Here is a 23,704-nt window from a genome sequence, read left to right on the forward strand (position 1 = left end):
CAGACGACAACAATGTAGGTGCGTGGCAGATGGATTCTTCAAAAAACGATGCTGATGATGAAATTTCTCTTCCATCCTCTAAAACCAAACAAAACACACTAGTATTAGAACACACTGCTTTAGCTGCCCAAAGATTTGGAGTAAGTGATAGAGCAGCGGCCTTGATTGTTTCATCCGCTTTTCTGGATGCCAAAAAAGCAGGTTTGATAACAGAGGATCAGGCTAGCTTTGTCACTGACAAATGCAAGATTAGTCGGTCAAAAAAAAGAGTTAAGCTCCAAAACACTGAAGGTATTGACTCTGTATATGGGCTGTATTTTGACGGCCGCAAAGACAATACACTTGCACAAGTCAGCGAAGGTGAAAAGTACAACCGCGACACTGTCAAAGAGGAACATATTTCTCTTATAGCGGAGCCTGGTTGTCAGTACTTTGGCCACGTCACCTCTCCTTCCGGGTCAGCTGAGGATAGGACGCAAGTTATATGGCAACATTTACAAGACAATTCAGTTGATGTGGAACATCTAGAAGTTGTCGGTGCTGATGGCACCAACACGAACACAGGTTGGAAAGGTGGAATCATTCGGAAACTAGAAGAAAGAATAGGTAGGCCATTACGGTGGGTTGTTTGTCTTCTACATTTCAACGAACTTCCATTTCGTGCTCTTTTCGAACACATAGATGGTGTCTCAAAGAGTCCAAATACATTCTCTGGCGACATAGGTAAACTGCTCCCTAATTGTGAGAATTTTCCTGTTGTTAAATTTGAAAGTTTTCCATCCTGCCAATTACCTTCTGAGGTTATTAATCCGACCCAACTTGGCACAGACTAAGCTTATCTCTATAAAATATCAGAAGCTGTTATTTCCGGTCAATGTTCCTCAGATTTAGCGTCGATGCATCCAGGTAACATGTGCAAATCTCGCTGACTCACCTGTGCAAACAGAATTCTGAGATTATACATTTCTACTGACAAACCAACAAAGGAAATAAAGATTTTGGTCAAGTACATACTTACAGTTTACTCACTACATCTCAAAACAAAAAGTTGCATTGGAAGCAGGAAGTACTAAGGCAACTTTTCCGCACTATTAGAAATCCCGAATCGAAAAAAGTCCGGAATCGACCCACCCTACTAATTCATTTAATTAATAATAAAAGATTCAATTCTATTATTCTTCTTATTTTTAATTACACATTTGCTCCCATTATCAATTTTTTAATTGTATTTCAAATCAAAACAATTTTAAGGTCAAAGCTTACAATTTAATTCTAGAAATGCAATCTGATAAATCGAAAGAGGTTAAACCGAGAACACCTCAATTATTGGAAATTCCGGAAATGGCTGATGATGACAAATCACAAAGCACTCCTGCAGAAGCTACATGCTCAAAGCAGGGTGCCAAACAAAAAAGAACCAAAGATAATTTAGTCAAGGTTCATAACTGAAAGTGACAGTTTTGTTAGATACTGCACAAGATTTACTGCTTCCCCAATTAATGATAACACAGAATCGGTTCTAAATTTAAAAATTCAAAGCATACGAGTAGATAGCATATGGGCACGCCTTCTGGCAGCATACGATACAGTACTAGATACTGACGATGCTGAACTCCCAGAAAACATAAAAGCTTCGGCGTCAGCTAAATATGAAAACTGCCTCGAACAATATGAAATTACGAAGTCAATGGCACTGGACCAAATAAATTTATTAAGCCCATGTAGAGCCACTACTCCTCCCCCGACAGTAGTTACGACTTTATATTCTTGAAAGTGCCAGCTTGTGATACTGAAGTTTTTCACGGAGGTTATGAGCAGTAGCCGTCCTTCCGGGACATGTTCACTGCCGTATACATAAATCATCTCAAACTTTCACGAGCTCAAAAGCTGTACCATCTCAGGTTCAAAACAAGAGGGGAAGCAGGCAGTATCGTCAAGCGTTTCGCTTTAAATGACGAACACTTTAATCTGGCTTGGGAAGCACTGGTCAAAAGATACGAAAATGAAAGAGTACTGGTAGACAACCAAATAACAATTTTAATGAATTTACCAAAAATTCAACAAGAAACCAGCCAGGAGTTTCAGAAACTATACTCGACAGTGACGCATTGTTTATCTGTGTTAGAAACACAAAAGATTTCCACAGAATCGAACCCTAATCTAGTAAATATTTGTGCAGCAACACTGCCCTATGTTGCTTTGCTACGATGGGAGCAATCACTAGTTTTTTAAACCCCAAGCCAGCAACAATACACAATATAATAGGCACGCTAATAGTTAGAAGCCAAACATTTGTGACACATCAAACAAATCATTGGCAATCATTATGTGAAATATGTAAAGGAGGTCACAATATAAGATCTTGCGAGAAGTTTAAAAAAATGTCTGTTTCAGATAGGAACAATCTTGTCGGACAACATAAACTTTGCATCAACTGTCTGTCAAATTCTAACGACACAAAAGACTGTGAAAGCAAATTTAATTGTATGTACTGTCAACGAAGACATCACTCATTGCTTCATACAGTAGAAACTCGATTAACCGGACTAATTGTTGTCGATATGCATTCGGATAATCGAAAATCCGGATAATCGAATGTATGAAGAAAAACAAATAGATATTCATATCCTGCAACGAAAATCAATGTTTATTAAGAAATGAACACTTACTTATGTATGTATGTACATATTTTCTTAGATTACACTACATACGTAATACTAAACTGCAGCATTAATCATGAAATACAATAAAATATTTAGGTACGTATGTACGAATAATTTGTCTACAATATGTATTTGGGAATTTGCATTTGGTAATCATGAAATAAGTAGGTAGGTAATAAGTTTAATTTGGTTTAAAATGGTAATTGTCATTTAACGTAAGCAACTTTTTCTCTTCATTGCTGCTATATCACGAATTCGTTTCAGTTGTAGTAGACTCACAGTATTACTCTAGGGGTATTCTCTCGCTCTTGCAAACCCCTTGCACGGTGCAAGAATTGCATATATTTCCTCTCGGTGCACTGGCACAACAACAAACACACGCAGAAAAACGCGCGGGGCAGCGGCAGCGACCCCACACTGCGCGAGCGGAATATGCAAGTTCCGACACGTTCATGATTCCATAATTTCTACGTAGGTACATATAAATTGGTCGCGATTGGTAGTCCGGATAATCGCGAATCCGTATAACTGAGGGCCGGATAAACGAGTTTCTACTGTATTATAAATTTTCAAAATATGAAGCAAAATCAATTTCATAAAACCACCGGGTTAGTCACTACAACCAAAAGTGATAATCCCGAAATCTCAAATCCCGAAAAAAGGGAAGAACAACCATGTTGCTCTAAAGCAGCAAAAACTCAAGCTCTTCATTCAGAGAATGAAGCAAAATTCTTTTACCCACTGCGGTCATCGCTATTGAACATAGGAGAGAATTATTCAAGTTATGAGCATTAATAGATCAAGGTTCTCAAAGATCCTTTATATCATCTAAAGCTCAAAATCGGCTAAAATTGCCGGTCAAAAATTCAAATTTCCGAATTTTAGGAATTGGGCGGAAGAATTATACAAAATTCAAACAAAATTTGCCCAATCACTATAGTCTCCCCAAACGCGGATATAAGAATAGATGCACAAGCCATCGTTCTACCGCAAATCACAAATTTGCTTCCAAGCTATGAAGTAAATAAAAAGCAATGGGAAAAATGCTCATATCTCAAATTAGCAGATCCCAACTGCCATACCCCATCACAAGTCGATTTTTTATTACATAGTGACTTAATACCTCAAATAATTCTTGAAGGTGTAGAAAAAATATCCAATAAATTGTTAGCCCAAAATATAATCTTTCGGTGGATATTAAGTGGCCAAGTCACAGAGAAAATTAATTCTTTTACAACTGAAGTTGAAAATATTTCAAACGAATATTTAAATGATGAACTCAAAAAATTCTGGGAAGTAGAAAAATTACCTCAGACTACTCAACTTTCCGAAGAAGATCAGGCATGCGAAGCCTATTACAAGTCCACAACAACAAGAAACGAACATGGTCGTTATGTTGTGCGACTACCATTCAAACAAACTTTTCCTGAGACCATAGCTCTAGGCCACTCTAGAATATCAGCAGTCCAGCAATTTCTAAGCCTGGAAAAAAACCTGATAAAGAAAAATGAGCTTAAATCAACATATGATAATGTGATGGACGAATATCTTGACCTCAATCATATGGAAGAAACTGTACCATATGAAATAATATCCAAAGGTAGATATTTATCTTTTTACCTTCCACATCATGGGGTAATAAGGCCAGATAAAATCACAACGAAAGTACGAGTGGTGTTCAATGCCTCAAAGTGTACGAGCTCAGGCAAATCACTCAACGACGTACTATATACTGGCCCACCTTACAACCTGATCTCATGCTGTTAATGTTAAATTGGCGCATGTTTATATACGTTTGTAATGGTGATGTAGAGAAAATGTACAGACAAATTCTAGTACATAAAGATGACCAAGATTTCCAGCGTATAGTCTTCCGCAAATCGAGTAATAGTCCAAACTTAAAACCGTCACCTTTGGCATCAATTGCGCACCCTATTTGGCGATCAGGAAACTGCATGAAGTGGCAAAAACGTGTGAAACAAATTTGCCCTTAGCAACTTCTGTGTTACAAACACGAACATACGTGGATGATATTCTAACAGGTAGCCACAGTCTGTCCTTAGCGTGCGAATCACTATCTCAAGTGATCAAAGCACATTCAGCGGGATTCCCCTTAAAGAAAATTACATAAAATCATCTCGAAATAATAAAAAACATAAAAAAAGAAGACTTATTAGATACAAATTTCCTTAAATTTGAAACGGCCAGTACAACAAAAACCCTAGGGATTCAATGGAATGCGATAACAGATCAATTCTCATATACAATTGAGTAAATATCTGCAATGTCTGCCATAACCAATCGCCAAATACTTTCCTCGGTGGCAAAACTTTTCGAGCCCGCAGGATGGCTTTCGCCAATAATGATTCAAGCAAAAATCCTCATTCAAGAATTGTGGCAAGATGGCACTGAATGGGATGAATAGGTAAACCTGTAGTGCGTTTCTGTAACCTATTTCGATCGATGTTCTCGATTCAAATTCTCAATTTGACGTCACTCTCACTCAATGTGTTTCTCTAAAATAATTACTCGATTTAATCGATAGTCAGCAAATATGTTCCATTCCATTTCAGTAGGAATGCTCGATTGAATGTGTTTCTGTAACCAAATTGAATGAAATACTGTCGACTGGTTTTCTCACTTCTATTTGAGGTGATGACAAACAAATTTTTCCTTAAATTCAAAATGGAATTAGTTGAATTTAAAGCAAATGTAAGTATATTTTTGTTAATATATTATATATGAATAGTTAAAAAAGATTTGATGCATTTTCTTTACAGAGAAGTACGTCGGGGCGTGTTACGAATGGCCAAAAGAGGCGGTTACTGCACTTAATGCAGCAGCACCGCAGAGTTGGAAGGGACCAATTTATGAAACCAAACGCGAGGAAGGAGCACGAAGAGGTTTGGGCTGCCGTTGCTGCTGAATTAAATGCATTGGGAGGGACCCACAAGTCCCCTAATCAGTGGAAAAAGGTAAAACTAAAATATTCTTGTGTATAGCATTAAAATTTACATATGTGTGTTGGTTTTTTTTAGTGTTGGATAGACTGGAAATCGGCAGTCAAGAAGCTGCACAATGCCCACAGAGCGTTCGCCAGACGAACTGGAAACCTGCCGTTGCAAAAACCGTCCAAAACCGTTGGATGCCATGGACCGAGAAATTCTGGAGTTTTTTTCCAGCGACATGGTGTACGAAGATGGGCTCACTCCCGAAATTGGTTTGTCGGTGAGTAACGTCTGTCAAATTTTAAAGTTGTGATTATAAATGTGATAATAAAATTGGTGTATATTGCAGACAACTGCTGAAATGGTCGATGTTACCATTGAGGATGAGGGTGATGCTACTGCCAACATTGGGTTGGACGTAAGTAACATATTACAAAACTAAAAACTAAGCTATTTAGTGATCCGTTCGGAATTCTAGGCAAACGCGGACGGTTTGGACATTTTCGAAGTGGAGGCACTTGATGAGGTTCCAATGGGTCAGATGCTTGAGGTTGAGCCAAACAAAAAGCAACCCAAACAGCGCACAAACCAAAGCTGTGTGGAAGAGGCAACCAGTCTGATTGAAAATCACCATGCGCAGCTGAAAGAGATTTTGGAGAGACAACACAAGGAGCACATGGGTGTTTTAAATGGAATTCACGATACACTGAGAGCTCTGCTGGAAACCATGACGGGAGGTAACAATTTGCGATACAATTTTTACGTTCTTTAGATCTCATAAATATTCCTTTTCTTCTAGCGACTGTTGCATAAGGAGTAGGCACAGCAAAATATTCATAGTATTTTCTAAATATTATATTCATTGGTTGGGACCAAGGCTTTGCGTATGTACACCAATAGCAGTAGCTGCTTCAAACGGGGTTACATAGTCGCGCTCCAATTGTTGTTGCATTGAAATCTATTCCCGGAAGGACAGTAATGTTCACTACAATCGACTGTTATTATAATATATATTATAAAAAATAAAGAGTTAAATGTAATTTGCAAACAGTATCATTTGGAGTGTTCCTCATATTTTTCTGAACACCACTGTATGTGAGTTAACTACAAAAGTGGTTTCTTAAAATAGTATTTCGTATAGCTCTTCCTTCATTTAAAATGTTAAGTAATGAACCATTGTCTCCATGCGGAGAATTTTCAAGTGGATCAACTTTAGGAAGTGGAAAATTATATCTCACACAAGGAGTGCCCGTACTGCAGTTCTGCTGAAGCGGAATAACTCAAGAAAACACGGCTCGGGAATGCTGAATGGATCTGTCGAGTCCCTTAAAGTGCGCCTTTGTATTCGCAACATATTCCTTCTGCCATGCCGTATGGCGAGCGTTATTACCAATAAACTCATAGCTGAAACACAATCAATTTTTATTTATTAATAAGAATTAAATATTTATGCACACATTTCTATAATGCTTACTTTTCTCAATAATAGTTTCTCAAACATGAAGTTGTCAGTCCGATTCGATAGATTTCTCGTCGATTGACGTTCCATTTCTCTCACTGTTTCATATTTTGTCGACTCATGCTTACAGAAACACTCGTTCTCGATCAATCGACTAATTTGGATCGAATCGAAATGACGTCACTATAACCGAGTATATTGTCGATTCCTTACAGAAACGCGCTACTGTACAAAAAATGGGTACAATTTGCATACTATATCAGAAATTCGAATCCCTCGATGGGTAAATTTCACCCCTAACATTAACACAGAATTACACGGTTTCTGTGATGCCTCTGAAAAGGCTTATTGCGCAACAGTTTACGTACGCACACAGTACGATAACAAAATATCTGCACATCTCTTGGTAGCCAAAGCCACCTTTGAAGACACTCAGTCTGCCACGGCTTGAACTGAATGGTGCTCTTCTGTTAACGGATCATAAAACATATCTTTGGTCAGACTCAGAAATAGTTTTAGCATGGTTAGAAAAACCACCCTATTGCTGGAAGACCTATGTATCTAACCGAATATCCCAAATTTTAGACTTAATTGGCTCAGCAAAATGGCAACATGTTGCAAGTGCGGATAACCCAGCGGATCTTGGGACAAGAGGTTGCATGCCACTGCACCTCACCAGCACTACACTCTGGTGGAATGGTCCAACATGGCTAACAGAATCACAAGAACTCTGGCCAAAGTAACCCGCTGGTAATATAATACCGCCGGAAAGTCGGAAACTTGAAAGTTTTCATATCACTCCAGAAGAGGATGATATTCTCCACCGATTTTCTTCTTTTCCTAGAGCACTAAGAGCAATTGCTTACATGCACAAATTCACCCAAAGACTTAAACAAAAAATGAAAGGGATACCAAATGATCCTTGCGTACAACTAACGCATACCGATTTGCAAACATGACAAAGTTAGTCTCATTATCTACACCCAAAATCGCTATTTCAGTCGAGAGAAAGCAAAGTTGGTCGAAAGGCGACCACTCGAAAAGGGAAGCTCTCTTCTCGTCTTAAATCCATTCTTGGACGATAAGGGATTAATAAGGGCAAATGGAAGATCAGCGAACTCCAGCCTCAGTTACAGCGAACGGCATCCCATTATTATACCTGAGAAATCCCGTTTTGGTCATTTATTCTTAACATATCTTCACCAGCTTACACTAGGTGGTGAGCATCGCTTGATGCAGCAAATGGTCCGACAAGAATTTTATATACCGCGACTAAAGCCACAACTTAAAAAGACGATTTTTATGTGTAAACAATGTATCTCGTACAAACATAAAATGCGTACGCAGATCATGGCAGCTTTACCACCTGAACGCTGCAATTATGCTCTAATTTTTACTATTACTGGGGTTGATTTTGCTGGACTTTTCCAGATAAAGGCCTCGATGTTAAGGTCCTCTTCATTTAGAAAAGGGTATGTGGCTGTCTTTGTATGTTTTACATTTGCATTTGCACGCTTTGTCGGACGACGCGGATTTCCCTCAAAGATTATGAGCGACAATGGGAAAAACTTTATCGGAGCTCAAAGAGCCACCAAAAAAGAGTTCATAAACTTTATGAAAGAAGTTTCCCCTGAAATAGTTAAAAAATGTGCACCCCAAGGGATCGATTGGCAGTTTATACCTCCATGTTCTCCACATATGGGCGGACTTTGGGAATCACCAGTCAAAAGCTTTAAGTCCCATTTAAAGAAAACGGCTGGAAGTCATAAATTTAATTATGAGGAGTTTACTATACTACTCATTCGTATCGAAGCCGTATTAAATTCAAGACCTATATCACCACTCTCGCAAAATCCCTCCGATTTCATAGCTCTTACACCTACCTGAGACAGAAGGAGACTCACTCACTTTAATAAATCGATGGGAAAGAATCAAGATTCTCCATCATGAATTCATCCACAGATGGAAGGAGGACTATCTTAAAGATCACCATAAGAGATATCGATGGAAAACGATCCAGAAGGAACCCAGTACAGGCGAATGCGTCATCATACAGGACGAATCCCTTCCCCCAACCGAATGGCGACTAGGTCGCATTGAAAAGGTACATCGGGGACAAGATGGTCCCCTGGCCTACTAACTCGACCACTAGTAAAATCGTGTTTTCTTCCGAATACCGAAGAACCGATCACCGAAAACAAGCGAATGCAAACGCATACATAAAATCAAGCAATAATTAATGAAAAATACACCGTTTTACAATCCGTACGTACAAACCAAAACCCTAATGAACGCGATTAATGATAAACAAGTAAATCCATATATCTATAAAATATATAATACATATAAATAAAAATATCATATAAAGACATAAATATGTTTATATATTTATATATATATACACTAGAGTGTGCCATTCTGAGGCAACCTTTTTTTTTCAACTGAAAAACAGGCTCAAGACTTTCGAAAATGTGTAAAAAAAAAAGTCACTCAAAAGATGAGCTCTTAATATTAATATTAAGAGGTGCCTATTTCAAATTTTCTGTTTTCCATATAAATTACATGGAAAAAAAATCTTTTTTTTTTTTGGTGGTTATTGTGCGGAGGTTTTATATGTGCCCCGATGGCTGCCAGTAGGGATGGTAAACTTGATCCCGATTCTACTCGAGAATCGAGTTTTGTCGTAAAATAATAGATTTTTCGAATGTCAAGAACTGATTCTTAATCCACTTCGACTACTGAAAATCGATTTTTAAATCGTTCCGTGCAACTAGCCAGGGAAACAGGCGAGGAGCAGTTCGAGGAGTACGTACCGCCACGAGTACGTACCGCCACGATGCAGCCTATGCCATCGACCCCATATCCTGAAGAAATGTACGAAATTCAAGACGATGACGCCCGCTCAGCGCCAACAAATCGCTAGAGCCCACGGCCACTGCATGACATGCTTGGCAGACACACACGCCACATTGGAGTGCATGTCAGACGGATAGTGTCAGTACTGCCACCGACCGCATCACATATTATTTCACCGCTTCCCTCGACGCGCTGATCAGTCAACGCACGCCAGTCACCGGCATAATCAACAGCGGCACAGTCAACATGGGACTCAAGTGCAACGGCGAAGAGCCCATCGTTCTAAACAGTCCCGAGGTGCACGCTCGCAAACACCACCACATCGTAGTCATCGCAACCAGCGAAAAGCGACGGGATTCAGCGCTGTAGTGAGTACCCTACAAAAACTACAGAGGATTCTAGGCAATTAATTCGCCTAGGGGGGCCGGGATGTTTGTGCGACTTCATGGTATCTCGCCCCACCACACAACATTCATCCCACAACTCAACATTCATCCCACAACGCAAGATTCATCCCACAACACAACATTCATCATACAACACAACATACAGCATCACACCCCAACCCCACGCACCAAACACTGTCAAATTCTCAACTGTCTGTCAAATTCTCATGATACAAAAGACTGTGAAAGCAAATTTAATTGTATGTACTGTCAACGAAGACATCACTCATTGCTTCATATTATAAATTTTCAAAATATGAAGCAAAATCAATTTCATAAAACCACCGGGTTAGTCACTACAACCAAAAGTGATAATCCCGAAATCTCAAATCCCGAAAAAAGGGAAGAACAACCATGTTGCTCTAAAGCAGCAAAAACTCAAGCTCTTCATTCAGAGAATGAAAGCAAAATTCTTTTACCCACTGCGGTCATCGCTATTGAACATAGGAGAGAATTATTCAAGTTATGAGCATTAATAGATCAAGGTTCTCAAAGATCCTTTATATCATCTAAAGCTCAAAATCGGCTAAAATTGCCGGTCAAAAATTCAAATTTCCGAATTTTAGGAATTGGGCGGAAGAATTATACAAAATTCAAACAAAATTTGCCCAATCACTATAGTCTCCCCAAACGCGGATATAAGAATAGATGCACAAGCCATCGTTCTACCGCAAATCACAAATTTGCTTCCAAGCTATGAAGTAAATAAAAAGCAATGGGAAAAATGCTCATATCTCAAATTAGCAGATCCCAACTGCCATACCCCATCACAAGTCGATTTTTTATTACATAGTGACTTAATACCTCAAATAATTCTTGAAGGTGTAGAAAAAATATCCAATAAATTGTTAGCCCAAAATATAATCTTTGGGTGGATATTAAGTGGCCAAGTCACAGAGAAAATTAATTCTTTTACAACTGAAGTTGAAAATATTTCAAACGAATATTTAAATGATGAACTCAAAAAATTCTGGGAAGTAGAAAAATTACCTCAGACTACTCAACTTTCCGAAGAAGATCAGGCATGCGAAGCCTATTACAAGTCCACAACAACAAGAAACGAACATGGTCGTTATGTTGTGCGACTACCATTCAAACAAACTTTTCCTGAGACCATAGCTCTAGGCCACTCTAGAATATCAGCAGTCCAGCAATTTCTAAGCCTGGAAAAAAGCCTGATAAAGAAAAGTGAGATTAAATCAACATATGATAATGTGATGGGCGAATATCTTGACCTCAATCATATGGAAGAAACTGTACCATATGAAAAAATATCCAAAGGTAGATATTTATCTTTTTACCTTCCACATCATGGGGTAATAAGGCCAGATAAAATCACAACGAAAGTACGAGTGGTGTTCAATGCCTCAAAGTGTACGAGCTCAGGCAAATCACTCAACGACGTACTATATACTGGCCCACCTTACAACCTGATCTCATGCTGTTAATGTTAAATTGGCGCATGTTTATATACGTTTGTAATGGGGATGTAGAGAAAATGTACAGACAAATTCTAGTACATAAAGATGACCAAGATTTCCAGCGTATAGTCTTCCGCAAATCGAGTAATAGTCCAAACTTAAAACCGTCACCTTTGGCATCAATTGCGCACCCTATTTGGCGATCAGGAAACTGCATGAAGTGGCAAAAACGTGTGAAACAAATTTGCCCTTAGCAACTTCTGTGTTACAAACACGAACATACGTGGATGATATTCTAACAGGTAGCCACAGTCTGTCCTTAGCGTGCGAATCACTATCTCAAGTGATCAAAGCACATTCAGCGGGATTCCCCTTAAAGAAAATTACATAAAATCATCTCGAAATAATAAAAAACATAAAAAAAGAAGACTTATTAGATACAAATTTCCTTAAATTTGAAACGGCCAGTACAACAAAAACCCTAGGGATTCAATGGAATGCGATAACAGATCAATTCTCATATACAATTGAGTAAATATCTGCAATGTCTGCCATAACCAATCGCCAAATACTTTCCTCGGTGGCAAAACTTTTCGAGCCCGCAGGATGGCTTTCGCCAATAATGATTCAAGCAAAAATCCTCATTCAAGAATTGTGGCAAGATGGCACTGAATGGGATGAATAGGTAAACCTGTAGTGCGTTTCTGTAACCTATTTCGATCGATGTTCTCGATTCAAATTCTCAATTTGACGTCACTCTCACTCAATGTGTTTCTCTAAAATAATTACTCGATTTAATCGATAGTCAGCAAATATGTTCCATTCCATTTCAGTAGGAATGCTCGATTGAATGTGTTTCTGTAACCAAATTGAATGAAATACTGTCGACTGGTTTTCTCACTTCTATTTGAGGTGATGACAAACAAATTTTTCCTTAAATTCAAAATGGAATTAGTTGAATTTAAAGCAAATGTAAGTATATTTTTGTTAATATATTATATATGAATAGTTAAAAAAGATTTGATGCATTTTCTTTACAGAGAAGTACGTCGGGGCGTGTTACGAATGGCCAAAAGAGGCGGTTACTGCACTTAATGCAGCAGCACCGCAGAGTTGGAAGGGACCAATTTATGAAACCAAACGCGAGGAAGGAGCACGAAGAGGTTTGGGCTGCCGTTGCTGCTGAATTAAATGCATTGGGAGGGACCCACAAGTCCCCTAATCAGTGGAAAAAGGTAAAACTAAAATATTCTTGTGTATAGCATTAAAATTTACATATGTGTGTTGGTTTTTTTTAGTGTTGGATAGACTGGAAATCGGCAGTCAAGAAGCTGCACAATGCCCACAGAGCGTTCGCCAGACGAACTGGAAACCTGCCGTTGCAAAAACCGTCCAAAAATTCTGGAGTTTTTTTCCAGCGACATGGTGTACGAAGATGGGCTCACTCCCGAAATTGGTTTGTCGGTGAGTAACGTCTGTCAAATTTTAAAGTTGTGATTATAAATGTGATAATAAAATTGGTGTATATTGCAGACAACTGCTGAAATGGTCGATGTTACCATTGAGGATGAGGGTGATGCTACTGCCAACATTGGGTTGGCCGTAAGTAACATATTACAAAACTAAAAACTAAGCTATTTAGTGATCCATTCGGAATTCTAGGCAAACGCAGACAGTTTGGACATCTTCGAAGTGGAGGCACTTGAAGAGGTTGCAATGGGTCAGGTGCTTGAGGTTGTGCCAAACAAACAGCAACCCAAACAGCGCACAAACAAAAGCTGTGTGGAAGAGGCGAACAGACAGCAACCCAAACAGCGCACAAACAAAAGCTGTGTGGAAGAGGCGAGCAGTCTCATTGAAAATCACCATGCGCAGCTGAAAGAGATTTTGGAGAGACAACACAAGGAGCACATGGGTGTTTTAAATGGAATTCACGATACACTGAGAGCTCTGCTGGAAACCATGACGGGAGGTAACAATTTGCGATACAATTTTTACGTTCTTTAGATCTCATAAATATTCCTTTTCTTCTAGCGACTGTTGCATAAGGAGTAGGCACAGCAAAATATTCATAGTATTTTCTAAATATTATATTCATTGGTTGGGACCAAGGCTTTGCGTATGTACACCAGTAGCAGTAGCTGCTTCAAACGGGGTTACATAGTCGCGCTCCAATTGTTGTTGCATTGAAATCTATTCCCGGAAGGACAGTAATGTTCACTACAATCGACTGTTATTATAATATATATTATAAAAAATAAAGAGTTAAATGTAATTTGCAAACAGTATCATTTGGAGTGTTCCTCATATTTTTCTGAACACCACTGTATGTGAGTTAACTACAAAAGTGGTTTCTTAAAATAGTATTTCGTATAGCTCTTCCTTCATTTAAAATGTTAAGTAATGAACCATTGTCTCCATGCGGAGAATTTTCAAGTGGATCAACTTTAGGAAGTGGAAAATTATATCTCACACAAGGAGTGCCCGTACTGCAGTTCTGCTGAAGCGGAATAACTCAAGAAAACACGGCTCGGGAATGCTGAATGGATCTGTCGAGTCCCTTAAAGTGCGCCTTTGTATTCGCAACATATTCCTTCTGCCATGCCGTATGGCGAGCGTTATTACCAATAAACTCATAGCTGAAACACAATCAATTTTTATTTATTAATAAGAATTAAATATTTATGCACACATTTCTATAATGCTTACTTTTCTCAATAATAGTTTCTCAAACATGAAGTTGTCAGTCCGATTCGATAGATTTCTCGTCGATTGGCGTTCCATTTCTCTCACTGTTTCATATTTTGTCGACTCATGCTTACAGAAACACTCGTTCTCGATCAATCGACTAATTTGGATCGAATCGAAATGACGTCACTATAACCGAGTATATTGTCGATTCCTTACAGAAACGCGCTACTGTACAAAAAATGGGTACAATTTGCATACTATATCAGAAATTCGAATCCCTCGATGGGTAAATTTCACCCCTAACATTAACACAGAATTACACGGTTTCTGTGATGCCTCTGAAAAGGCTTATTGCGCAACAGTTTACGTACGCACACAGTACGATAACAAAATATCTGCACATCTCTTGGTAGCCAAAGCCACCTTTGAAGACACTCAGTCTGCCACGGCTTGAACTGAATGGTGCTCTTCTGTTAACGGATCATAAAACATATCTTTGGTCAGACTCAGAAATAGTTTTAGCATGGTTAGAAAAACCACCCTATTGCTGGAAGACCTATGTATCTAACCGAATATCCCAAATTTTAGACTTAATTGGCTCAGCAAAATGGCAACATGTTGCAAGTGCGGATAACCCAGCGGATCTTGGGACAAGAGGTTGCATGCCACTGCACCTCACCAGCACTACACTCTGGTGGAATGGTCCAACATGGCTAACAGAATCACAAGAACTCTGGCCAAAGTATCCCGCTGGTAATATAATACCGCCGGAAAGTCGGAAACTTGAAAGTTTTCATATCACTCCAGAAGAGGATGATATTCTCCACCGATTTTCTTCTTTTCCTAGAGCACTAAGAGCAATTGCTTACATGCACAAATTCACCCAAAGACTTAAACAAAAAATGAAAGGGATACCAAATGATCCTTGCGTACAACTAACGCATACCGATTTGCAAACATGACAAAGTTAGTCTCATTATCTACACCCAAAATCGCTATTTCAGTCGAGAGAAAGCAAAGTTGGTCGAAAGGCGACCACTCGAAAAGGGAAGCTCTCTTCTCGTCTTAAATCCATTCTTGGACGATAAGGGATTAATAAGGGCAAATGGAAGATCAGCGAACTCCAGCCTCAGTTACAGCGAACGGCATCCCATTATTATACCTGAGAAATCCCGTTTTGGTCATTTATTCTTAATATATCTTCACCAGCTTACACTACGTGGTGAGCATCGCTTGATGCAGCAAATGGTCCGACAAGAATTTTAGATACCGCGACTAAAGCCACAACTTAAAAAGACGATTTTTATGTGTAAACAATGTATCTCGTACAAACATAAAATGCGTACGCAGATCATGGCAGCTTTACCACCTGAACGCTGCAATTATGCTCTAATTTTTACTATTACTGGGGTTGATTTTGCTGGACTTTTCCAGATAAAGGCCTCGATGTTAAGGTCCTCTTCATTTAGAAAAGGGTATGTGGCTGTCTTTGTATGTTTTACATTTGCATTTGCACGCTTTGTCGGACGACGCGGATTTCCCTCAAAGATTATGAGCGACAATGGGAAAAACTTTATCGGAGCTCAAAGAGCCACCAAAAAAGAGTTCATAAACTTTATGAAAGAAGTTTCCCCTGAAATAGTTAAAAAATGTGCACCCCAAGGGATCGATTGGCAGTTTATACCTCCATGTTCTCCACATATGGGCGGACTTTGGGAATCACCAGTCAAAAGCTTTAAGTCCCATTTAAAGAAAACGGCTGGAAGTCATAAATTTAATTATGAGGAGTTTACTATACTACTCATTCGTATCGAAGCCGTATTAAATTCAAGACCTATATCACCACTCTCGCAAAATCCCTCCGATTTCATAGCTCTTACACCTACCTGAGACAGAAGGAGACTCACTCACTTTAATAAATCGATGGGAAAGAATCAAGATTCTCCATCATGAATTCATCCACAGATCGAAGGAGGACTATCTTAAAGATCACCATAAGAGATATCGATGGAAAACGATCCAGAAGGAACCCAGTACAGGTGAATGCGTCATCATACAGGACGAATCCCTTCCCCCAACCGAATGGCGACTAGGTCGCATTGAAAAGGTACATCGGGGACAAGATGGTCATATAAGAGTAGTAGATCTGCGAACACAAACTGGCCTACTAACTCGACCACTAGTAAAATCGTGTTTTCTTCCGAATACCGAAGAACCGATCACCGAAAACAAGCGAATGCAAACGCATACATAAAATCAAGCAATAATTAACGAAAAATACACCGTTTTACAATCCGTACGTACAAACCAAAACCCTAATGAACGCGATTAATGATAAACAAGTAAATCCATATATCAATAAAATATATAATACATATAAATAAAAATATCATATAAAGACATAAATATATACATTTATATATATATACACTAGAGTGTGCCATTCTGAGGCAACCTTTTTTTTTCAACTGAAAAACAGGCTCAAAACTTTCGAAAATGTGTAAAAAAAAAAGTCACTCAAAAGATGAGCTCTTAATATTAATATTAAGAGGTGCCTATTTCACATTTTCTGTTTTCCATATAAATTACATGGAAAAAAAATCTTTTTTTTTTTTTTTGGTGGTTATTGTGCGGAGGTTTTATATGTGCCCCGATGGCTGCCAGTAGGGATGGTAAACTTGATCCCGATTCTACTCGAGAATCGAGTTTTGTCGTAAAATAATAGATTTTTCGAATGTCAAGAACTGATTCTTAATCCACTTCGACTACTGAAAATCGATTTTTAAATCGTTCCGTGCAACTAGCCAGGGAAACAGGCGAGGAGCAGTTCGAGGAGTACGTACCGCCACGAGTACGTACCGCCACGATGCAGCCTATGCCATCGACCCCATATCCTGAAGAAATGTACGAAATTCAAGACGATGACGCCCGCTCAGCGCCAACAAATCGCTAGAGCCCACGGCCACTGCATGACATGCTTGGCAGACACACACGCCACATTGGAGTGCATGTCAGACGGATAGTGTCAGTACTGCCACCGACCGCATCACATATTATTTCACCGCTTCCCTCGACGCGCTGATCAGTCAACGCACGCCAGTCACCGGCATAATCAACAGCGGCACAGTCAACATGGGACTCAAGTGCAACGGCGAAGAGCCCATCGTTCTAAACAGTCCCGAGGTGCACGTTCGCAAACACCACCACATCGTAGTCATCGCAACCAGCGAAAAGCGACGGGATTCAGCGCTGTAGTGAGTACCCTACAAAAACTACAGAGGATTCTAGGCAATTAATTCGCCTAGGGGGCCGGGATGTTTGTGCGACTTCATGGTATCTCGCCCCACCACACAACATTCATCCCACAACTCAACATTCATCCCACAACACAACATTCATCATACAACACAACATACAGCATCACACCACCACCATACCACAACATACATCGTTTTTACCACCCAACCGATCAAAAAGGATTGGTTAGATCGGGGTGGCTCACAATTCGATTTCTACTTCCGTAAACTCAACACGCGTCTCGCCAGCTATTGATTTTTTTCTTTTCGTCGAAGTTGTGGTCCAAATTGCAAAAAAAATCGTTCGGTCGTGTGGTTGTGCACCGGCAGCAGTAGCAGTGAATATACGTAAAAAATACAAATAAAACATTTATACATACATATTTAATAAAAAATCGAAAACTTTGTCAATATACTTAAATGTCAACCTGTTGATGTTTTCCCCGAAAAGACAAATATACAAGTGATTTTACTTTAAATTTTTACTCTTTTATCTTTAAATTATAATTCTTTCAATTAAGCGCTAACAAAAAAGGGATACATAATTCAAGGTTACAAGTAAGTATAGCCCGTGAAACTAAGTGCAGCGAACAATATATATGTAAAAACTCTATTTTTCCTTAATTTTATTTAATTACATACCTATATCTCTGTGAAAGATTGTGCATTTTCGATTTTATTTCACTCGCCGTGAAATGCACACCTTGTTGCTGCAACTCCATTGCCATGTCCTCCACTATATGGTTGTTTTTCCTAGGACTGCGAAAAGCACTTATTTTGCTCTTCCACAATTCAATTAGTAGGGCTTCTGCCCTATCGCTCCAACAACTTTTTTTCTTATATTTTTATTTTTCCATTTTTGAAATTAATATCCTAGCTGTATTTTTATATGGAATATAAACAAATATCAAGTGACTATTTAGGGCCGGCAAAATATGTCTTCCAAAAAAATCGATTAAACTAGAGCAGGCACCGATTATAATGAGTGGAATGTAAGTTTTCAAGTAGTTTTCAGCGAAAGCTGTGTTTTCGTTTGACAGATTTCACATGGACGAAAACACAAGTTTTCGTGCGAAAACCAGTTTTTCCACGAAAACATGTTTTCGTTGTTGGTCCGAACATAGTATTTGGAAAAAATAGAAGTCTTCTTTTGTAAAAAAAAACTTCGCGGTACTTACCCGTTGTGTTAGCGACGACTTTACTGGTAAAACGTATTAAAAGCGGGATACTCGGTTGACCGATTGGTATGTACATACGTATAACGGATCGAATCAGAAAGAGCCTCGGCGCCGTCCGTAAGTCCCTTTTGTGCATTGTGTCCGGTGTCCTCGTGTGTGGTGTATATGGTGCGGGTGTGTTGAGTGTGAGGTGTGGATGATGAATATGGTGTAGATGTGTTGATGATACAGATGGTGTAGTCGTGTTGAGTATGGTGTGTATGTGTGGGGTGTAGGAGTATTATACTAAGAGGGGGTCGGGTGCTCATTTAGCCATCCCGGCCCCCCTAAACGACTGTTTAGCATAGAAGGCGCTGCAGATGTTGCAGCGTTGCCACAACGCTGCTCAGGCTCGTGGATCGACGAGGTGGTGGTCCAGTCTGTCGACGCCGCAACTGGGTTCCACTCCGATGGTGTATGACACGATCAGCGGGTGGAAGTCGAGATACGCGAACGCGATGGTTGGGTGGCCGGTTCGTTTCGCGTGACGAGCTGCGATGTAGCAGCGTGTGGTGCGGCCGGTGACACGTTTGGCACAGCCCCCGTGACTCACACTCTGGAGTAGCATGAGTGTGCAACCTTCACTTAAGGCAGTGCCCGTGAGCTTGGGCAACTTGCTGCCGTTGCAAAGGTCGCATACACCGGAATATTCCATAATGGTGGAGACGATGTGGGCGTCGACAGATGGGGCACCTTATCCAAAGGGTCTCCAAAGTCCTTGATGTGAGCGGTGGTGGTCGGGTGCCATCGCTGGTGTAGGCCCGGTGCGTGGCGCATTGGTAGCACGAGTGGTTGGCGTTATAGCGACTGGCGTATCTACATCCATGTTAATCTGTATAGAGAAGATTGTGGATTATAAATTTCTGTCAGATAAGCGGAGATGGTGATCGTGCCACGAGATGTGGCATGAACGCGTCGTCGTATTGATCGACAATTTTGTTAAGGTTCTTTGTTATATGATACGGCGTGTTATTTTTTGACGATTTGTTATTTCTTTTGACGGTTGATATTGGCGTATTTCTTATATTATAGTGAAAGTTCGTGATTTTATTATATCGCGATATTATCGGTTTGGTTTTTTCGGTTTCCGCATTCGCGGTCGTCGGTGGTTGATAAAAAGCACAGCTTCACGAGCGGTCTGGTTAGTGTTCCGTTTTGCGTACGGAGATCCACAACCCGTATGTGACCGTCGGAGCCATAATGTAGGACAAGTTGGACAAGTTTAGGCGCTTGTTCAGGAGTCTTCAAGCGGTATCTTTTGTGGAGATCCTTTATGTATTCGTCCTCCATCGGCGGCTGAAATCATGATGGAGAATTTTAATTCCTTCTCCACCCCTGGCTCAGGAATGGCCAGGATGAGTGGCCGTGAATTGAGAACGGTTTCAATTCGATTTAATAAAGTCGTGAACTCTTCGTAATTGAATTTATAATTTCCAGCTACCCGTTTGAAATGGGATTTGAAGCTTTTTACAAACAAACAATTTGAAATAGTGGATTGAAGCTTTATGAACACTTCATTTGTTTCTTTCTGAATTTTTGGTAAATTCATTAATATCGTCACCTGTTTGTCGACCAATATTCTCTCGTTTTCATAACGTGCTTTTAGAGCATCCCAACCAAAATTAAAATTTTCGTCATTGAGAGCGAACTGTTTCACTATTACGCCTGCCTGACCTTTGGTTTTGTATCTGAGGTGATACAATTTCTGCGCTTGTGATAATTTAGGATGGTTTATGTACACAGCTGTAAACATGTCCCGGAAGGACGGCCACTGTTCATAACCACCGTGAAATATATCTGTGTCGCATACTGGCACTTTAAGGAGAATGCTTGAACTTGCCTGTTGGGCTTGTCTTTGTGGCAGCTCTACTCTCGGTTGCGGAGTAGGTGCAATAGCTCTTAATAGCTTTAGTTGATCAGAAATCATTGCCTTTGTCTCTTCGAACTGGTCTCGGCAGTGTTCTTATTTGGTGTAAGCCGAGGATTTAAAATTTTCTGATAGGTCTGAATCATTAGATTCTACGATTGCGTCATATGCCACTTGGAGACGTGTCCAGAAGTTGTCTAAATTGTCTTCTTTGATTTCTAATACCGATTCAGAGTTGTCTTGAATCGGTGAAGATGAAAATCGAGTGCAGTATCGAATCAAACTGTCACTCTCAGCAATGAATTTTGTATAAGAAATATCTTTACCCCTCTTTAGTTTTGTAGCACCTTGCTTTGAGCGTGTAGCTTTTGCCGGTGTACGTAGACTTTTTTCTTCTGAAATCATCTTTGGAACTTTTAGCAACTGAGTTGTTTTAGATTCCTTTGAGTCTGAGCTCATTTAAGATATGTATAGAATGAATCAAAACGTCTTAGTGAAAACTAGACTTGTATATGTTTAGAAAAAGTATATAAAGTATAGTATATAGTATATAAAATGTTGAATAGAAGACTCTTTTGTATGTAAGAGTTTCAAAAAATCAATAAATCCAACGGCTTTTTGGCAAACCGAGATGTCTAAAATATTTTAGTATATGTATGTATTTATATGATTAGACGAGAACTCTTTTAGGTAAATAAGAGTTTTGAACGAAATGTTTAGACGTGAACTCTTTTATGTAAATAAGAGTTTTCCAAATCACGTAAATATTACACGTACATATGTATATGGGCAAATCCTGCGTTACGCACGCCACATTCGTACGCGTTTTCGGATTGAAATATAACAATTTTTTGGTCTTTCAAAAGACATACCTTCAAGTTATACACAGTGTTTAGTGGGATTTGAGTGTACTTTCGAATGTCATCAAAATATTTTTTGTAACAGGTTTAAGCTGCCAAAAATTTGATCTCAAAGTATTGTTACGCACGCTACAAAAAATGGAAGTAGCTTTGAAGGTTGAGGTATGTTTTCGTAATTTTTAGCAAATTTTGTATAATAAAGCACACCAAATGAAATACCTTAAAGAAAGATGAAAATAAGAGAATTCTAAAATAACTTACATGCAGCCAAAAAATTTTGTAGTTTTTTATCAGTGGCCGTGAACCCAACGTTGCGCACGCTACGTTACGCACGCTACATTTTTTCCAGTAGTATATAAATAAAAACAATTGTATTTATTTTAACAAAACAATTTATACTCTTTTTTTAATAAGATTATTTAATTCATATTTTATGTTTATAAATTTATTTATTAATATATATATGTTTATAAATAAATTTTATGTTTTGCTGAATCTGCCGTTAGTGCTATTTCGAGCTCATTTTCATTAAGAAATGAAAAATAATGGTTGCTTTTTATTCCGGGAATGCTCTTAACGTTAGCCCATCTCTCCGAAAGAAATGCAGTTGTATTTTTTATATATGTACTGCTTACATATAAAATAGAAATACCATTTATATTAATTTTTGCCAATTTAAAAAAATCATGGGCGTTATTAAGAACAATATTCTGAGCTTTCACCATTTGCCAAATTTTTCTCTTTATGACAGCTCCAATTCCGTCTACTGCACCCTTTCCGTGAGCAGTTGCAAAAAAATTCCACTCAAAGTTGGTCAAATCTAATTTCTCTTTAAAAAATGGTATAATACTCAAAATGAACTTGTTTTTAAATTGACTTGCACAACCATCAGAAAATAAAAATAACTTCGAAATAGCGTTTTGTTCTTTAAGTTTCTTTACAATTAACTGGAGAAAGCAATAAACATCATATTTATTGTGTGACAGCTGATCGCTCGTAATAGCAAATGATCTTGTGCAATTGTGCAACCAGGCAACACAAGTAAAAATGGTAACTTGGGAGTAACTAAAATGTGCAGACTGAATTTCATTTTGATTGAGGAGCCTATAGTTTTCCGCAAAATCGACTTGCAGAACAGCTTCATCTTGTTTAATAGATATTTTTCGGTCTTGAAAGTATTTTTGTTGAGTCCTTTTAACGTAAGTATGCAGTTTAAAGGAAGGTAACTGAGAATCCAATTCATTAATCAAATCAGTTATTGGTCCTTTCGTATAACTAATGATGATGCGTTTATCAACGATTCTCCAATGCTTCCATTCAGTAAGCTTTTCGAGTTGATTAATGTAAATCAAAGGGACGAAAGCGTCTGTAATGTCTTTAATGCACTTGTTGCATTCATTCATCATACAAACTTCATTGGTTTCGTCACAACACACTTTTCTTAAAATTTGCCGAAGTTAGATGGGAACATACGAAAAATGCCAAACATAGCTTCCAATAAAAATGAAAAATTGGCGTGAATCTGGCAAACACTCATGTTATGTGGAAGCTTACTAGACAATTCCACGTGTTTTGGTCGGTTGTTATGAAATTTAGTACGTGAAATATTTGTTCCAGGAAACGTTGTTTTAAACAATTCATATGCTTCTCTAATTGTCATAACCATGAATCTTTTAGATATTGGAAGGTTATTTGATTTTGATATAAGTGTGCACTTTCTTCCGGCAGTTTCCGTAGAGATGTCATCATTAGTGTAAAACTCATAAATCATTTTAACATTTTCGTCAACCGTATTTTTTGTTTGAGCTTCTTCTTCCTCTTTCAAGTATTTTTCTGTAAGCATTCTAATAATTTACTTTTTTTTGTTAATGTCTTTTGGTAACGCTAATTCCACTTTTTTTAAGGCCTTGTAAAGGGTATTTTTGCACTTATATGCACCATCCAACGATATTATTGGTGTTGGATTCGTGGTGGGAGAGA

The 23,704-nt window shown here is 38.8% G+C and overlaps 3 protein-coding genes across 19 annotated transcripts in view; 1 reads left to right on the forward strand and 2 right to left on the reverse strand.

The window, feature by feature from the left end:
- Positions 1–23,704, reverse strand: part of LOC105233125 (endothelin-converting enzyme 2) — a 789,700-nt gene that overhangs the window by 731,651 nt on the left and 34,345 nt on the right. The window lies entirely within an intron of this gene.
- Positions 3,057–23,166, reverse strand: LOC125776689 (uncharacterized). Of its 2 annotated transcripts, none has more exons than XM_049450218.1 (2): positions 14,503–23,166; positions 3,057–7,015 (listed from the first exon to the last, which is right to left on the reverse strand). In XM_049450218.1, exon 1 carries the CDS (start codon positions 23,128–23,130, stop codon positions 22,192–22,194), a length of 939 nt encoding a protein of 312 aa, XP_049306175.1. In that variant the 5' UTR covers positions 23,131–23,166; the 3' UTR covers positions 3,057–7,015; positions 14,503–22,191. The 2 variants fall into 2 exon arrangements, with proteins under 2 accessions (XP_049306175.1, XP_049306174.1); XM_049450217.1 differs by having other exon boundaries at positions 3,057–14,432.
- LOC125776747 (uncharacterized) lies at positions 5,500–13,948 on the forward strand. 3 transcript variants are annotated; one of them, XM_049450303.1, is made up of 6 exons: positions 5,500–5,638; positions 5,702–5,891; positions 13,327–13,395; positions 13,456–13,584; positions 13,636–13,765; positions 13,828–13,948. In XM_049450303.1, exons 2-6 carry the CDS (start codon positions 5,742–5,744, stop codon positions 13,839–13,841), a joined length of 492 nt encoding a protein of 163 aa, XP_049306260.1. In that variant the 5' UTR covers positions 5,500–5,638; positions 5,702–5,741; the 3' UTR covers positions 13,842–13,948. The 3 variants fall into 3 exon arrangements, with proteins under 3 accessions (XP_049306260.1, XP_049306259.1, XP_049306258.1); XM_049450302.1 differs by lacking the exons at positions 13,327–13,395; positions 13,456–13,584; positions 13,636–13,765; positions 13,828–13,948 and adding exons at positions 5,961–6,029; positions 6,090–6,348; positions 6,411–6,439; XM_049450301.1 differs by lacking the exons at positions 13,327–13,395; positions 13,456–13,584; positions 13,636–13,765; positions 13,828–13,948 and adding exons at positions 5,961–6,029; positions 6,090–6,383.

This window comes from Bactrocera dorsalis, chromosome 2 (genome assembly GCF_023373825.1).
Source record: "Bactrocera dorsalis isolate Fly_Bdor chromosome 2, ASM2337382v1, whole genome shotgun sequence".
In the NCBI taxonomy this organism is placed as follows: domain Eukaryota; kingdom Metazoa; phylum Arthropoda; class Insecta; order Diptera; family Tephritidae; genus Bactrocera; species Bactrocera dorsalis.

What these genes read in the sequence shown, in the direction of transcription:
- LOC125776747 (XM_049450301.1), top strand. Translation starts at nt 5,742, where the DNA reads ATGCCCACAGAGCGTTCGCCAGACGAACTGGAAACCTGCCGTTGCAAA. An exon ending in CTCCCGAAATTGGTTTGTCG is followed by an intron (nt 5,892 to 5,960) that starts GTGAGTAACGTC and finishes TGTATATTGCAG; the next exon opens with ACAACTGCTGAAATGGTCGA. An exon ending in CTGCCAACATTGGGTTGGAC is followed by an intron (nt 6,030 to 6,089) that starts GTAAGTAACATA and finishes TCGGAATTCTAG; the next exon opens with GCAAACGCGGACGGTTTGGA.
- LOC125776689 (XM_049450218.1), bottom strand. Translation starts at nt 23,130, where the DNA reads ATGATGAATGAATGCAACAAGTGCATTAAAGACATTACAGACGCTTTC.